The sequence below is a fragment of the Bufo gargarizans genome, chromosome 8 (assembly GCF_014858855.1).
Source record: "Bufo gargarizans isolate SCDJY-AF-19 chromosome 8, ASM1485885v1, whole genome shotgun sequence".
Taxonomy (NCBI): Eukaryota; Metazoa; Chordata; class Amphibia; order Anura; family Bufonidae; genus Bufo; species Bufo gargarizans.
Window position 1 is genome coordinate 191296908 of NC_058087.1, and position 17641 is coordinate 191314548.

Consider the following 17641-nt stretch of genomic DNA (forward strand, 5'->3'; position numbering starts at 1 on the left):
CAAAAACAGAAAATCGCCCACAGTAGAAAGGGTTAATGGCCTGAGCTATTAAATTATCACATTATTTAAAGGAGTTATCTGGGAATTTATATTGATACCTATCCTCTGATCAGGACCCCCTGCGGATTACCTGTTAGAGGAGGCCAGCCCTCTGTGAGCGCCGCGGCCTCTTCCTAGATCATGTGATGTTACCGTACATCAGTCACATGACCTAGTTACAGCTCATTCCCATTCAAGTCAATGGGGCTGAGCTGCAATACCAAGCACAGCCACTATACGATGTACGGCACTGTGCTTGGTAAGGTACCAGGAGCTGGCTGCGCTTGCCAAGCTCCAGTGAGCACGGCTGCTCCCTGAAACAGCTGATTGGCAGGGGTCCGTGTCCTGGCAGGGAGACTCGGTGCTCACCAGAGCTCTGGCAAGTGCAGCCTGGCACCTTACCAAGCACAGCGCCGTACATTGTATAGTGGCAGTGCTTGGTATTGCACTAAGGATAGGTCATCATTATTAATTCGAGGATAACCCCTTTATTTGGCACTGTGACCACTGTAGGCGCTCTCTAGATGAGGATCCTAATCTGGGTTCCCTCGCTGTTAACTTTGTATTTCAGGGGTCGGCAACCTCCGTCAGTCCAGTTGTTGTGAAACTACAATTCCCAGCTTCTACATTTGCTTATGTTCATGAAACACTTATGGAATTGAATGGAGCATGATGAGAGTTGCAGTTTCACAACAGGTGAAGTGCAGAAGTTTTTTGTCATACAGTAGTGGTTATATCTCTCTACGTATTCTGAGAGCCTCACTTTTAATCTCCGTTGACTTAGGTTTCTAAGAGTTGTCTCTTTCGATAAGACCTTTTAGGTGCATAAATATAAAAATGTTGCTGAAATCCAGGTGTCTAATCACCAGGCCTGGATATATGGAGGGGTCCGGTGCTTTTCTCTATAGGATGCTCGAGGCTGAGATGCTCCACCCTACAGATAAATTCGGACCCTTCGTCCTTCTCCGCATCTGGAGTAAACCATAAAGTTGCTGTACAGCCGAATGTCTTGTTTTTCATTTCAGGTGGAGAAACCTCAGTAGTGATGTCCTCAGAGTCCTGCACTGCAGACACAGCTCCATCTTGCTTCTTATACCAGGACACGGTCAGTTTGTTGGGAAAATAGTTGTAAATCCGACACATCATCCTGGTTCTTTCATTATCTATCAACCAGAGAACAAATATATCTTCCACAAATGGGGTCCAGGGCAAATCTGTGAGGGAGAAGAGATGGATTACTATTTCCAATGTCCAAAATCAGTTCTTAGTTTCTGTTGTCTATGTCATACAGGTCACGGCAGTGCACAGATGTGAAGTCCTGGGTATGTGAGACCTTTATTACAAATCTCTTGAGGCAAGACCAGAAAAAAATAGTTCCAGATGTAGTTCCTCAATTTTTTGTAGTAGATATTGTCCCCCCATCTCTCTCCCCTACTTGTCCTCATTCTAGGCACCTCAAACGTCCTCTGTCGTCACAGCAGGGCAGCATCAGATCCATGCATTTGGCATGAAACCAGTTCTCTCTGGGCCGGGTTTACGGACTTTGGTTGCTGCATGCGACTGAAACTCCCCCACCCACGAAAGCCTGTGGGTACACGATTGATGACCTATAGTGTGGCCATTGGCCACCATGGGATGGCAGAATTTCGGTCTTAGAGGTCCACCAGGGGATTCACCTGTTCCACTGGGGGCCAATCCGAGCCTGGCTCAAACCTTTATTCTCATAGAAATCAGCATTCAGTTTAAGGGTCAATTCACACGTCCATAGAATGTGTCCGCACCCGTTCCGCAATTATCTGGAACGGGTGCGGACCCATTAATTCTCTATGGGGCAGGAATGGATACAGACAGCACACAGTCTCCAGAAAATAATAGAACATGTCCTATTCTTGTCCGCAGTTGCGGACAAGAATAGGCAGTTCTATGGGGGTGCCGGCCGGGTGTATTGCGGATCCGCGGACGTGTGAATGGACCCTAAGAGATTGTGGCATACGGTTTGCAATGCTTGAAAATATAAAAGGAATAAGCATCGTACATCTGGATAAGGATGTAAAGATGTCGCCTACAATGCAAATCACCAGAGCAAGCTGTGCAGACACTGAACAAGCAGGGGGTGCTGGGGGATTTCCGCTTCACTAGGAAGAGTTGCAAGCAGAATGATACACATGGCAGTTTAGTGCCGTATCGGCTCTCACCTCTCACACACAACATCCTGGTCTCAGGTCCGTCCATGGACTCGTGCTCCCAGGTTACATACGCTTTATACTGCGGATCTCCAAAGCTCGGTGCAAATAGACAACATTCACTGATTACATCGAACAATGAATCTTCCCGTTCTGTGAACGTTTCTGTGTGTCTCGTCCCCCTCTTCACCCCTTCTCTGAGATCCTCCTCCCCATGATGCCACTTCACCTTGATGTCTTTTGGGTAAAAAGTCTTAAGATGCAAGGAAAACCGAATCGACATATGCTCAAGCAGCGTCTTCCCAATTGACTCCAGCTGAGGTTTTGCTGTGAAGATGAGAACATAAAGGAAATAACGTTACAAAAATTGCAGCAAAAAAACAATTGTACACAAAGCGTGTGAGCTCCTGTGGTATATTTTCCACCGCACATTTACATTTATTCGTCATTGATTACGCGGCAGATGTTGTCCGACACATTGCACTAATAGCCGCTGCAGGTCATTTTCTGTTGCAAATTTTTTTCTGCAGCAAATGGATAATTAAAAAAAAAAATCTGATACCAGTTTGCTGCTAATGTAATACACTGGATTTTGTGCCAGAATTTCCACAGCCTAAAATCTGTAGTGTATCCACCATGTGTGAACATCACCGAACAGACCTCGCCTTCACTGTATTATCTAATACTTATCTTGGGAAGAGGATAAACGCTGTTCAAGACGGGCATCGCAGCGCAGGGATGACTGAGGCCGTGTCGGAGAATTCTCCATGTCGTTTCAGTGGGAGAGGATAGCTTGGTTATTAGTGACTATGTGCTGTGTTCTCGTGTAAGGTATTAGTGATGAGCGGTAGGGGCTATATTCAAATTTGCGATATTTCACGAATATTTGGGCGAATATTCGTCATAATATTTTCTTGATTGCGAAAATGTAATATTCGCGTAAATGCACACAAAATACAGGTGTGGGTCACTTTTGCTACATTTTTCAAGGTGCTAGAAGTTTCCCGAGACTGGAGAAAATTGTCGGCACGGCAGAACATTAAAAATGGCTTTATATGCAGTTAGAGTGCTCCAATATATTCGCGATTGCGCAAATCGGCACTAATGATGCGAATATTTTGGCGCGATACGTGAAACTTCACATTTTAGCAGGTCTGCATGTATGTATGGACAGCAGAACCTAACACCCTGCACTGCAACAGCTCCACTATATCAGGATATACCCTACACTGACTATCTGTATCATATATATAAGCCAACTATCGATCTAATGTAATGAGTGGAAAGCACAGAGCACAGCAATGTCACTGCTGCCTGTCTCAGAACTTTAAAATAAATGTAGAAAATGGCTGCTGAGGAGGTTCTTATATAGTAAGGGGCAGGCAGCTTTCCTATTGGTTGCTAGGGATGTTGCTAAGCTCAGACACAGACATTGCAGCCTTCTCATTGGCCCACAAGCAAGAAGGGAGGGTACTGATAATCATATATATCACTATATTCTAAGTATTCTCGAATTCTCGAATATTCATATCTCAATTAATATTTGCAATTTGAATATTCATGATCAAGACTATAAGGTATAACCTTATAAGATGTCTTCTAATGGGATTAGCTGTTAAGGCTGGATTAGACAGCCCAATTCTGCCGACAGTTGTAGGGAAGGAAGCGTCCGTTCCCGGCAACGCTAGCGGAGGAGACTACTGCTATTATTAAATGCAGTGATCTCCTCCACAGCAGGGGGAGGAGTGATCGTTATAACTTCTCCCTTCTCCTTCCTGTCCAGTTGTTTTCCGGCACCACGATCCGTCACCGGCAAATGAAAATTTTAAAACCTTACAAAAGATTTGGATTGCCCGATGAACGAGTGTTTGCTTGTTCATCGGGTAATCGGCGGCAGTATTACACTGCCATGCGAAGGAGCAGCTGATTGTAGGGAAGGAAGCATTCCTTCCAGACATTTTGCTGCTCATTACATGGCAGTGTAGTGCAGCATTTACATATAGCGATCTCCTCCACAGTGTGAGGACAAGTAATGGCTGCTGCTATCTCTCCTCCCCATCTGATATCATTGTTCCTGGGCAGCCGATGATCAGTGATGGCCAGTTCGCATTGTTCGCCCGCAAGCACATGCGGGCTGCCATCTTAACTCACAAGTTCGGCGAGGCACAGGTAAGCCCTTACCTGTGCCTGCGCCGCAAGCCGCTCTGAAACAAATGCGGTCACCGGGAGCAGGCAGTTCCAAGAACAGCCGCCGGGGGTCTTCATCGGGCTGTTCTCGGAACTGCCTGCTCTCATTGACCGCATTTGTTTCAGACCGGCTCGCGGCGCAGGCACAGGTAAGGGTCTACCTGTGCCTCACCGGACTTGTGAGTTAAGATGGCAGCCCGCATATGTTCGTGGGCGAACAATGCGAACTGGCCATCACTGCCTATGATTGAGATGTCCGGACTTCAGAGCGTTTCACCCGATGAAAGAGCGTTTCACGCGTTCATCGGGTGATAAGCGGCACCTTCGCACGGGCTGATTATCGGGAACGAGCTTGTAAGGCCTGACCTTACAAATGTGGCTTTAGTGACAGATTTGTGCGTTCTATCGAGTTTCTAGTCTGAGTCGAGTCAATGATCGACCCTGATATTGTGGAATTGTCAGCTTCTATATTTTATGAAAAACAAATGCTTTTAGGGAAAATGAGCTAAAAGGAAGAGAGATCTGCTCTAAAAATGATGTATCTACTGAAAATCTGACGGAGTCCAACAGAACCACAGTAAGGGACGGTCTTGACCAAACCAGGTGCCAACTTTATTATTCAGTGAGTGAATTTGCAACTTTGGATAAAAACCAGATGATGAATCCACAGAGATTTCATAGCAAAAAATGCATGTGCTACATGTGGATTATGCCACGGATGCACTGCGGGTTTTGCCCACGATACACTGAAGATGAAATCCAGTGTGAAATCTCCACAACAGAACGTGCCTGCTGCATACTGGAAATACTTGACCCCATCCACATATAATGTATGATAATTACAGCGTCTCATAGGACCTCACCCAGCAGGTTGATTCCTCCTGAGCTTTTCTTGATTGCCTTTTCCAGAGAAGGATGTTCTACTTGGCAAATGTATTCTGCCCCCTGGTGGTTTCTCAGTGTAGGCGTCATCGTTAGCCTTGCTGTACAGCTGTAGGTGTTGTCGGGGTTTTTACTTGATCTGATTTTTGGAACTGAAACCTCATCAGACTCTTCACATAACTCAAGATTACGATTATTTTTCCTGAACCACTTCACGGTGACGGCGTCCGGGTAATATCCTGATATGTGGCACTGCAGGACAGCGGGGGTTTCATGGTATAAACGCTGTGGTGTCTGTATGTCGTCCACTGCTGGCCTCCAAAGGAAATCTACGGGAGAGAGACATTACATGTGGATATACACGTGTGAAGATCCCAGCACCATTAATCTCAGGTGCCTGAATGTGGCGATATATCGTGTCCTATAGCTGGATGAGGATGTCTTCTTACCTTGATCACTGATTGAGAAGGTTTGCTGCCCCTTGGTGCTTGTATATTCGTGTTCCCAGCTGACGTGTACTGTGGATTCTGGACATCTGAGGAGATCCTGGGAAATTCTGACCTCACTACTCGCTGAGAATGATCTTCAATCAGGACTTTCTCTGTAGACCTCTTGGGATGATAAAACTTCTGTTGACGTCCCTCGTCTACACTTCCATTCAATATGGAGATATCCAGGATAAAATGTCTCCAGCGTGACGGAGCACATCATCTCACCGCCGTCACTCAGGCCGAGCGTCATTGGCCTGCCTGAAAAGCACATAATTTCTTGTATTATCTTTCCTTTTGCACAGAGTATTAATTCTGCATTTAGTAAAGTTTTTGTACTGCCCTGTGCCTCTCTCATGGCTGTGGAGGTTTTATTGAGTGAAATTTAGCCTCCTGAATATTTTTGGTGGGTTTTTTAAAAAGATTTTTATTTTTGCAGAAAAGGTTGATGACAATTATCTTGTTCATTTATCAACTATTCTTAGTTACGTCTAGAAGAGCAAGAACAAGTGACACGATCTCTGTCTCCCCTGCCTTTCCCTTTTCACATATTACAGTTAATATAGCTGATATCCTTAAAACAGGAGTCCGTTCAGACTGGAAATCTTGTGCGACCATTATTACATAACAGATTTCTGTAGCCAGTGCGGAGATGGAACAGAGGAGAGAGAAAATCTCATCCTTCCTGTTCTGTTCCAGTATCTTGCATTCTGTATTGGTATGCTCCTCTCCCCTCCCCCCCCCCTTCCCCCCCCCCCCATTTTCAGGCTTCTAGTTAGTTTAGCCTAGCCACTCCCTGTTTTCCCAGTGATGCTTTGCTCTTAGTGTGCTCAGCTTCTGAGTAGCAGCATCCATCTTCTGAGCTAGGAGTTTATTGTTGGCATAATTCTTTTACCATCTGGATTACCCTGTAATACAATCTCCGGATTAAAAGGCTACTTGATTAACTCCTGGGTGTCTGATGCGTAAACTGTAAGTGGAGAAAGTCAAATTCAACAAGTCACTTCTGTGCGCATAGAGGCTGCTCTACACAGGTGCGTGGTTGTATATAGCTGGCATTTCGAAACACCACACTTCTTACCTTTTGGGGCTAAACATCCCGACTCCTCCAGTTCATTTAACCTCACAAATCTGTCCACTGCACAGAAATATAGGAGAAGGTTAATAATAGTGGACTGATGGCTCACATGATTTAAAAATAAAAGTAGTTGTGTCTACCTAGTGAAGCAAGCTGTGGTGGACAGCCATGTGCCATTGGTCTGCTAGATTCGTTTCCAGGCTGTGAATCCAGTCTGGTTATGCCGATACAGTATATCATTTGCATATGATTTTCTCTACTTGTCAGAGGAGAAGCAGGGGATGGACCTCTGACAGGTAGAGAAAAAACATTGTCAGAATGGATAAATGCACAATGGAGCTAGAAGTCCAAGACAAACGACGGCTGCCCGTCTTGATTTACTAGATGGTTTCTTGCTATCAGCGCTAAACAGTGGCGTTGCCAGGGCTGGTGTCACCCGGTGAGGTAGAAAATTGTGTCACCCCCCCAAAGCAATAATTTTTGAGCCATATATGGGGGCCACCGAGGTAAATATTTAAAAAATATATATATATATCAGCAAAGACAAAATACTTCTAAAACATTTTGACTGATTATTTTACCATGTTTTTGAATGTATTCGTAATAACTTTCATGGAATAGTAAAAGTACGGCTGCTAATGCGGAGCTTTCTACTGTTCTCACAGTGTCCTTTAGTTTCAGGTAAATGTTTTTGGTGTCCTGTTACCTTTCTGTAAGTCTTCCTGGAGCTCCTCGGCTACTTGCCTTTCATTGATCTTGTCTAGAACTTGCAGGGTCACCTCCACCCCATAGACATCCTTGTAGTATTCCCTGATCAGATCAGCCACATCACCCCAGTCCTTGTCCTCCAGTTTGCCCCTCGGGATCCTCCTATAATTCTCTTTGACCTCGATTTCATGTAACTGCTTTCGAAACTTCTTAAATCCCATCTTCTCCAGATTCTCCAGAGCGTAGACCAGAGCATCTCTCACCGTCAGGCCCATCTCTTCCTATAAGGGACTGTCACAAAACATCCATCTCAGTACTGAAGGTGAATAATGCTTCTTACCAGGCTCAAACTGGCCTATAGAGGTACAGGTGAATCCCCCAGTGGGCCCCTTAGCAAGGTGAGCCCCTAGTCTCCCACCCCCTGCACAAGTGGCACATAACGCAGTAGACTTACTGCACCACATACATATAGTCAATGTACAGCATCACAACCAGCTGATGTTCATATAAAAAACTTGATAGATTATTTAAGAAACTCCCCAGTTTATTATTATAGACATGATCAGAGCTGAGAGGACTTCTAGATGTAGAGGAAACCACCAGTGTCCTCTTCTCCCTAGGACCTACCTTCTCAAAGCTGCTGCAGGGACCCCCATATTTAATCATCTGGAAGCATCTTGCTGCTGTGTGAGCAGGTAATATTTGGATGTATACGTACGGTGGGCCCCCAGAATAAATTTTACTGGTGGGCCCTAGGCACCCCAGTACAACACTGGTTCTTACTTCTTACCTTCCGGTTCCTGAGGACAGTACGAGTTCTTTACATTAGTCGCTGGTTTTAGAGAGGACAAACAGGAGTTAAAAATGCACCAGGTTTGCAGTAGATAAAGCCGGGCCCCGGATTCTCCACCCTCTGCTCTTACTGAGGAGGCCGGGCCCTTACAGAACTTTTCTCAGGGTTTTATTCATTTTAGGTTCAAGCATTTCCTGTCTACAGAAGTCAGTGATGTGAAGGTTTCCGTCACTGTATATTTCTCCTTCCAGTCATAGAGAGTTGAGGGCTTGTTGTAGGAGCTGACAGTCTAATTTACAGCACAGTTCACACTCGCCTACATAGAGTTAATCAATCCAGCATGTGAGCTCTTACATACATAGTGCAGTGCTACATACAACACATGTAACGTCCAGATAAGAGGATATTCAGCCTTGTAGCTGCTTACCTTGCTTGATCCTGTGTCTCGGCTTCCTTCTCCCTGTACTTGGCCCCTTCAAAACTTAACATTCATCCCACCCATCGAGGAGGAGGTGGTGGCGTCAGAGCTGCTGCTGTAGAAGGGTTGTGCATCTGTGCCTGTGCTGGGAATATGCCGGGTGGGTTTCTGTCTGGCCTCTCATGGTTTACATTGTGGATGGTCTTTTTTTTACCTGCGTTCTATAGAGGAGACATGTATGAGGGATTGTTCACTTGTAGACTTCATCGTGTGGTCCACTGATCACTCATATAACACACTGCAGTCCTCAGGTATTATTGCCTGTCAGTTTTTTACTGACGGGCAATGTTTGTTAGGTCCCTGGCTATCACATATATCCATAGGCATCCTGCGATCGTGACGCCATCCGGCCATGAACCACCGTTTGGGTGGACAGACGGAGCTTTCCCTCTTAGGTGTCGTGTCCTGAGGTTAAATGGTCTGGATCAGTTCTTCATAGGGTGGCCACTTGCAGAGCCCCAAAAAGGAGGACATCACATCCCGAAAAGGAGGACATCGTACCGGGGACAGTGGCGCACAATAGTACTACATACTACATGCCCAGGTTATACCAGCATGCTCCATATCACTATATACAAGAAGATGTATAACTTATACCAGCTGTACATATATAATTATATACAGGAGATGCCCAGGTTATACCAGCATGGTCCATATCACTATATACAAGAAGATGTATAACTTATACCAGCCGTACATATATAACTATATACAGTTGATGCCCAGGTTATACCAGCATGGTCCATATCACTATATACAAGAAGATGGACCATGCTGGTATAACCTGGGTATCTCCTGTATATAATTATATATGTACAGCCGGTATAAGTTATACATCTTCCTGTATATAGTGATATGGACCATGCTGGTATAACCTGGGCATCTCCTGTGTATAAGGCCTCATGCACACGGCCGTTGCCGTATTGCGGCCTGCAATGTGTGGGCACCGGCCTTCAATCCAGAGCGGAACAGAGGCAAGGAACCCCATGGAAGCACTACGGAGTGCTTCCGTGGTGCTTCTGTCCGTGCCTCCACACCGCCAAAAAATTAGAACATGTTCTATTTTTTTGTGGTGCAGACGGATCACGGACCCATTCAAGTTGAATGGGTCTCGATCCGTCCCGACCGCCGCACGGACGTTGCCTGTGCATTGGGGACCGCAAATTGCTGGCCTCCAAAGGAAATCTGCAGGAGAGAGACATTACATGTGGATATCGAATGTAAAAACTCAAGTTGATCACTGATTGAGAAGGTTTGCTGCCCCTTGATGCTTGTATATTCGTGTTCCCAGCTGACGTGTACTGTGGATTCTGGACATCTGAGGAGATCCTGGGAAATTCTGACCTCACTACTCGCTGAGAATGATCTTCCATCAGGACTTTCTCTGTAGACCTCTTGGGATGATAAAACTTCTGTTGACGTCTCTCGTCTACACTTCCATTCAATATGAAGATATCCAGGATAAAATGTCTCCAGCGTGACGGAGCACATCATCTCGCCGCCGAGCGCCATTGGCCTGGCTGAAAAGCACACAATATCCTCATGTATATAATGTGGTTAATTTACAAAGACCCGTCTTTTAAGATCTCCTAACACCGGCCAATTGCAGGCGATTGTTGGGAAGGAAGCATTCCTTCCTGACAATTGCCTGCTCGTCAGTGGAGGAGACACCTTTACATGCAGCAATCTCCTCCACAGTATAGGGAGCAGTGATTACTAATGCCTTTGTTCTAAAAGACCAGAGTTTTTTCTCACCGTCAGCACCATCTCTCCCTCTAAGGAACTGTTCAGCTTCATACATGTTCCTTCATATCTCCACCTGTAAACCACTTATCAGGGCTGACTTTTTTTAGACAACCCCATGAAAGAATATGATAGAAATACATCCAGTAGACTGGGACAGAATGATGCACCTCTTGTGCCTTCAGTGTAGGCCTGATCCCTTTGTTACTTTTTATTACTTATGCACAATTTCTGTTTATTTTAACTGCAGGAATATGTTAATTCGGCATAGTAGTAAATTGATCAATATGTCACCTTCGTTTCCAATGGAATTCACCTTCTATAAACTTCAGATTCTGTTGATTTTCTGTCTCGGTCGGAACAATAATCTTTCTTACCTGCCAGTTCCTGAGGACAGAACATACTCTATACATTAGGACAATAGAGAGGACAAACAGGAGTTAAACATTCACCAGGTTTCAGTAGGCAAAGCCGGGCCCCGGAATCTCCACCCTCTGCTCTTCCTGAGGAGGCCAGAACATTTCTCTTTCAGGTTCAAGTATTTCCTGCCTAAAGAAGTCAGTGACGATGTGAATGTTTCCATCACTGAATATTGCTCTTCCTGGTCTCAGAGAGTTGTAGGAGCTGACTAGTGTTGAGGGACATCTTTGAATAACTTCAGCCATCGATTTTATTACTTAGAAACCATTTTAAAACTTGAATCCAAAGTCAGCTTCAGTATGGGCTGGTACCTCGGTACCGAAGCCAACTTCGGATTCAAATTTTGAAATAGTTTTCAAGTTTTAAAATCGAGGTCTGAAGTTATTTCCCGAAGTCTCGCTAGACTTCGGAGATGTCAAATTTCACCTCACCGGAGCCCATACATTTGAAGGATCTCCATGCAGCATTCAAACAAAGTTTTGGCCAAAGCGACTTTGGCTCTATGATTCGAAGCTCGTTTGGTTCAACACTAGAGCGGACACTATGGCACAGTTCACACTCAGCTACATGGAGTTATTATATATATAATGCAGAGCTACATAGAACTCAGGTAACATATAGATAAGAGAATATTCTGGCACTGTAGTTGATTACATTTCTCCGTCCTGTGTCTTGGTTTCCCTCTTCCTGAATTTGGCCCCAACTCCACCCATCGGGAAGGAGGCGGTGGATTCAGGGCTGCCGGTGCCATAGAATGGATTGTGCAGCTGCACCGGTGGTGGGGATATGCCGGGTGGTTCTGCTTGGTCTCCCATGTTTTGCATTGTGGAAGGTCACATTCTACTTGTGTTCTATAGTGAGAAATTATTCCCAAGTAGACTTGATTGTCTGATCGGCTGATGCTCACATAAAAATCTAATACACTGCAATCCTCCTGTATTATTGCCTGTCAGTCTTTTACCAACAGGCCGTCTACTGGGTAGTGCCGTAGGTTGTGTCATGGCAGCGCTACAGCACCCAATGACTTGTGTGCGTTCTCCTGCTCGTAATTCCAGTACATTCACTTGACTGGGACAAGCGCAGGTCATTGTGAAGAGAAAGTGCCCACACGAGCACCGCTACCTGTTCAATACATTGGTGCTCAGTACATACTGTACATGCGCACACAGGCTCGGACTGGCCCACAGGGGTACAGGTGAATCCCCCGGTGGGCCCCTAGTCTCCCGTGCCCCTGCACAAGTGGCACATAACACAGTAGACTTTCTGCACTTCATATAGATCGGCAGTGTACAGCACCTCCACCAGCCGATATTCATAAGACACTGGGCAGATTGTGTAAGAAACTCCCCAGTTTATTATTATAGACTCGATCAGGTGGCAGAAGAGACTAGGTTCAGAGGCTGCAGCTAGTATCCTCTTTTCCCAGGGACCCACCTTCTCAAATTCGGTGCGGGGACCCACCATAGTTTATTATCTTGTAGCATCTTGCCGCTGTGTGAGCAGGTAATATTTGAATGCATCTGTACCATGGCCTGCAAAATACATTTTACTGGTGGGCCCTAGGCCCCACACTCGGACAACGCGCGCACGTATATAAATGCATACATGTAAAACACATACAGTAATTTACATACATAATCGTACCTTATCTGAATGGAGACTGTGTTAGCAGAGGTCGGTTTTTAGGCTGGGCAGGGGCACTCTGTGACTATAACTGTTGAAGTGAGTCTGTCAGCAGTTTTGACCATGCTAAATGTAGAGGCTGGGGAGAGTAGGACAAATATACCTTTTGTGGAGCTTTTGTTCTCTGGAGTAGTGTGAATATAAACTTTTATTCTGCTAGGTTCTGCTCCTGCTCGTGCATCCATCCAGAAGCCCACAGAGATGTTTCTCAAAGCAGAGGTGAGGGGCTGTGAAGCATCTCAGTGAACTTCATGATGAAGCTCTGCCTCCTGGGCACTTACAGGAGCAGAATAAGGCCACCGGCACACGTTGCGGAATACGTGCGGAATACATCAGTGGCTGCTGTACCTGGTGCTGCAGAGCACAACTTCATTGGAGCTGAGCTGCGACGCCAGACCATAGGTTTCCTACACCAAACAACCTCTTTACAGAGGATCTGTCTCCGCATCTGAAATGTCAGTGTCAGTAAAAACTTTTATTTTCCATGAAATAATAATTTGGGGACATCTTTTCCGAGAACTCTGGTAGCTCCAGTATGTGATCTATTCATACATTATTTGGAGAAATAACACAAGAATGGCTCAGAGATCTGAGGCTCGATGCTCCAGAATGGTTTTTCACCTAGAATACAGGTAATTACTAAAAGAGCCGTGTCCGGAGAGAGGCGACGGCTCCTCGTTAAGGAGAAGCAATGGCGTTCATCACAGTAATGTCGCTGTAATATACAACAGAACTCCACATGTAACAACGTACGTTCCTCTCTGAGTCTGTTTAAGCAACATATAGTAATTATGGGAGGGTGTCACGGATGGTGTTGCAGAAAACTAGAAGACACAAGTAAAGATCCGACTGACTTGATCCCAAAATAAGGAACATAAGGGTGAGCCCTATAAAAGCCCGAGAGCTCTCCCTGCCTGCTCAGCCCATGCAAAGATCTTTATGATAGATAATCGCATGCCCTCGTACCTAGACTGTGTGACATCTGAAAACCTTATAATAGTGAGGGGACACGACCACCAGCTCCCTACACTTAATACGGAGGGAGTCAGGGTCACCTAGGATCAAGCCAACAGGAAAACACAAATAAAGGAACAGACTTATCTGAAGAGCCAGCAATTGCAGCATCTAGCAGTGAGCACAATCCAGGAAGTTGTATAAACCGCAAAGTGATGCAGTATGGGAGGGGATATAAAGGGATGCAATCAGTGCAACTAGATGACAGCTGAGAGAGGGAAACGAGATGACAAAACGAAACCAAAACAAAAGAACCTCAAGCAAGAGGTACTGAAGAACATCTGTCAGAGCTTCTCAGATCTCTGGCGGTGACAGAGGGTTTCCATCACTTCCATCTTATTGCAGGTATTTGCATAAAACCGTAAAACGGTCCTCTTGCCGTCTGCAGTGCTTTATCTTTACTTGTCTTCTATCTAACATCTCCCTTCAGTTTCCCTAAAATTCCCTTTAGAACTAATTTAGTTGAGCCAATTATTCTCTTTGTTGATATAAACAACATTACTTAGCTCAATTTGTGCCATACTGTGTTTTTATGCTCTTTTGTTAAAATTTTCTTTATTCATTATACTGTAACTTGAAAATATTTACAATTTTCGCTACATTTACCTGTTGCATTTATGTACAGCACCACCAACACTTTGATGCAATTTAAAAACCTTATAAACTTATTTATTGCTTTATACATACATTAAATTCAATTGTCACCACCAGACATCTGAGAAGCTCTGACAGATGCCTTTCAGAACCTCCTCCTTGAGCTTTCTTTGTTTTGCTTTCAGTTCCTCATCTCGTTAGCCTCTCTCAGCTGTCATGTAGTTGTACTGATTGCATCCCTTTAAATTCCTCCCCATAGTGCATCAGTTTGCGGTTTATATTACTTCCTGGAGTGTGTGTGCATGCTGATCCTACTTCCCAGTCTTCTACAAGATAAGTGTTGTGCATTCATTTGTGTTTTTCTGTTTGCTGGATCCCAGGTGACCCTGACTCCCTCCGTAACTAGTGTAGGGAGCCGGTGGTCGTGTCCCCTCACTATTATAGGGTGTTCAGGTGTTATACAGTCGAGGTACGAGGATATGCGATCATCTACCATTGGGATTTTCGCATAGGCTGAGCAGTCAGGGAGAGTGCCAGGTCTGATGCAGGGGTCTCCCTTTTTGTTCCTTAGTTTTGGATCCAGTGAGTCGTATATTCATTTTGTGTTGTCTTGTTTCCTGTACACCTTCCGTGACATCAATGTTATGTAAGTGAAACATTCTACAAAATCCGAATAAAAATCATTTTTGAAAGAACTTTCAACAGTGAATCTGAAGGGGTTAGGCTACTTTCACACAAATGTTTAAGTTTTTCGGTATTGAGTTCTGTCATAGGGGATCAATACCGGAAAAAAAAAAATCTTCAGTTTTGTCCCCATTCATTATCAATGGGGGCAAAACTGAACTGAACAGAACGGAGCGCTCCAAAATGCATTCCGCAAACCGCACCATGTTGTAGTTGGCTTGCCGTCCTGGGATGCGGAGCAAGACGCAATCTGCCACAATAGAAAACGGATCCGTCCCCCGTTGACTTTCAATGAAGTTCGTGACGGATCCGTCTTGGCAATGTTAAAGATAATACAACCGCATCCGTTCATTTATTCAAATCCAGGTTTCTAATCAGAGGTTTCTATATGGAGGGGTCCGGTGCTTCTCTCTATCGGATGCTCGAGGCTGAGATGCTCCACCCTACAGATAAATTCTGACCCTTCGTCCTTCTCCGCATCTGGAGTAAAATATAACGTTGCTGTACAGCCAAATGTCTTGTTTTTCATTTCTTCTGGAGAAATCTCTGTGAAGATGTCCTTGGACTCCTGCACTGCAGACACAGCTCCATCTTGCTTCTTATACCAGGACACGGCCACTTTATCTGGGAAATAGCCGGAAATGCAGCATTGCATCCTGGTTTTCGCATTATCTCTCAACCTGAGGACAAATACTTCAGACATCTTTGGCTTCCAGGGCAGATCTGCGAGAAAAACCATCAGGACCGTTATCTCTAATATCTAAAAGTCATGCAGACGGGTTTTTTTTTTCTTTTGTGGTTTTCTATGACTTTTTTTTTTCCAGTCTGTGAAATGTTTGGCTTTAACCACTTAACTATCAGCCAGGATCAGAGGTAGCTCCAATCCCAACTGTTAACCGTTTGAGTACCACAGTCTGTGACCACAATCTGATCGGAGGCTGGGTAAGCCTTCTGCAGTCAGCCCAGAAAAGCCCCCAGGACTGTAAATTCTGTAATCCTTCTGTTCTCACCGCAGCCTGTGCCATAGAGACGCGGAGCACAATGTATTCGCATGCAGGAGGATCGGAATACAGAAGTATAAAATAATTTTGTACGACAGTAATTCCTTGATGAGATTATAAAAAATGTAATGTAATGACATGAAAAAAGCTTGCAAAAAATATTAAATAAGCAGTTATTTTTCATAAAATTGTTGTGCATAATTTATCTAAGGCCTCTTTCACACTTGCGTTGTCCGGATCCGTCGTGTACTCCATTTGCCGGAATTACACGCCGGATCCTTAACACCGCAAGTGAACTGAAAGCATTTAAAGACGGATCCGTCTTCAAAATGCGTTCAGTGTTACTATGGCAGCCAGGACGCTATTAAAGTCCTGGTTGCCATAGTAGGAGCGGGGAGCGGGGGAGCAGTATAGTTACAGTCCGTGCGGCTCCCGGGGCGCTCCAGAGTGACGTCAGAGCGCCCCATGCGCATGGATGACGTGCCATGCGATCACGTGATCCATGCGCGTGGGGCGCCCTGACGTCACTCTGGAGCGCCCCGGGAGCCGCACGGACGGTAAGTATGCTGCTCCCCCGCTCCCCACTACACTTTACCATGGCAAACAGGACTTTAGCGTCCCGGCAGCCATGGTAACCATTCAGAAAAAGCTAAACGTCGGATCCGGCAATGCACCGAAACGACGTTTAGCTTAAGGCCGGATCCGGATCAATGCCTTTCAATGGGCTATTATTCCGGATCCGGCCTTGCGGCAAGTCTTCAGGATTTTTGGCCGGAGCAAAAAGCGCAGCATGCTGCGGTATTTTCTCCGGCCAAAAAACGTTCCGGTCCTGAACTGAAGACATCCTGATGCATCCTGAACGGATTTCTCTCTATTGAGAATGCATGGGGATAAAACTGATCAGGATTCTTCCGGCATAGAGCCCCGACGACGGAACGCTATGCCGGAAGACAAGAACGCAAGTGTGAAAGAGCCCTAAAAGAAAAAAAACACAATTTTACAATTAGGTATCCACGTGACCGAAATAACCTGAACCATTCATTTACCAGGGTATTCAGTGTGAAATATGTACAGTGTAAATAATACAGTAAAAAAGCAATGTCAGAATAGTTTTTTTCTATATTTGCAATGTCAAAAAATTGCATAAATTACAAAGTAACTTATATACACTCTCATAGAACAAAAAGTGCAACTTCTGCCGCATAAACAAGGCCTTGTGCAGTGATGTCAATGAAAAAATATAAAAGTTACAGTTGCTTAAAGGGCATCTGTCAGCAGTTTTGTCCCTATGACACCGGCTGACCTGTCCCATGTGCGCTCGGCAGCTGAAGACATCTGTGTTTGTCCCATGTTCATATTGCTGAGAAAAATGATGTTTTAAAGGGGTTATCCGACACTAACAAATGTCCCCCATATACCCGGGCCCCGTTTTCTCTCTACCTGAAAGGAGTTTTGGCACAAATTAGAATTACGTCACATAGGTTTTCCCGTTTTACATGTAATTACCCGGCCTCCTGCTCATATTGTCTCATACATGGTCAGACACATGGAGATGCAACCGGAATCGTATCTCTGTCCGACGCCAGGTTGTCTCTCCACATCGCTGAGGTAGTAAAAGTTCTGCGACGGCTTTATTACTGCGTTACCTGTATGTGTTCATTTCTCT

At 45.0% G+C, this 17641-nt stretch overlaps 2 protein-coding genes across 2 annotated transcripts in view; both read right to left on the reverse strand.

Annotated features, from left to right (window-relative positions):
- Positions 1-762: 762 nt before the first annotated feature.
- Positions 763-5875, reverse strand: LOC122945791. Its single transcript, XM_044304998.1, has 4 exons — positions 5741-5875; positions 5273-5620; positions 2235-2549; positions 763-1253 (listed from the first exon to the last, which is right to left on the reverse strand). The coding sequence occupies exons 2-4, from the start codon at positions 5379-5381 to the stop codon at positions 898-900; spliced, it is 780 nt and encodes a 259-aa protein (XP_044160933.1). The 5' UTR covers positions 5382-5620; positions 5741-5875; the 3' UTR covers positions 763-897.
- Positions 5876-14803: 8928 nt separating this feature from the next.
- The window catches only part of LOC122945532, a 49275-nt gene continuing 46437 nt past the window's right edge, over positions 14804-17641 (reverse strand). Inside the window, exon 16 of the mRNA XM_044304594.1 lies at positions 14804-15697. Within this exon, the coding sequence (XP_044160529.1) occupies positions 15345-15697 (353 nt within the window). The 3' untranslated portion in view covers positions 14804-15344. The remainder of the gene's footprint in view (positions 15698-17641) is intronic.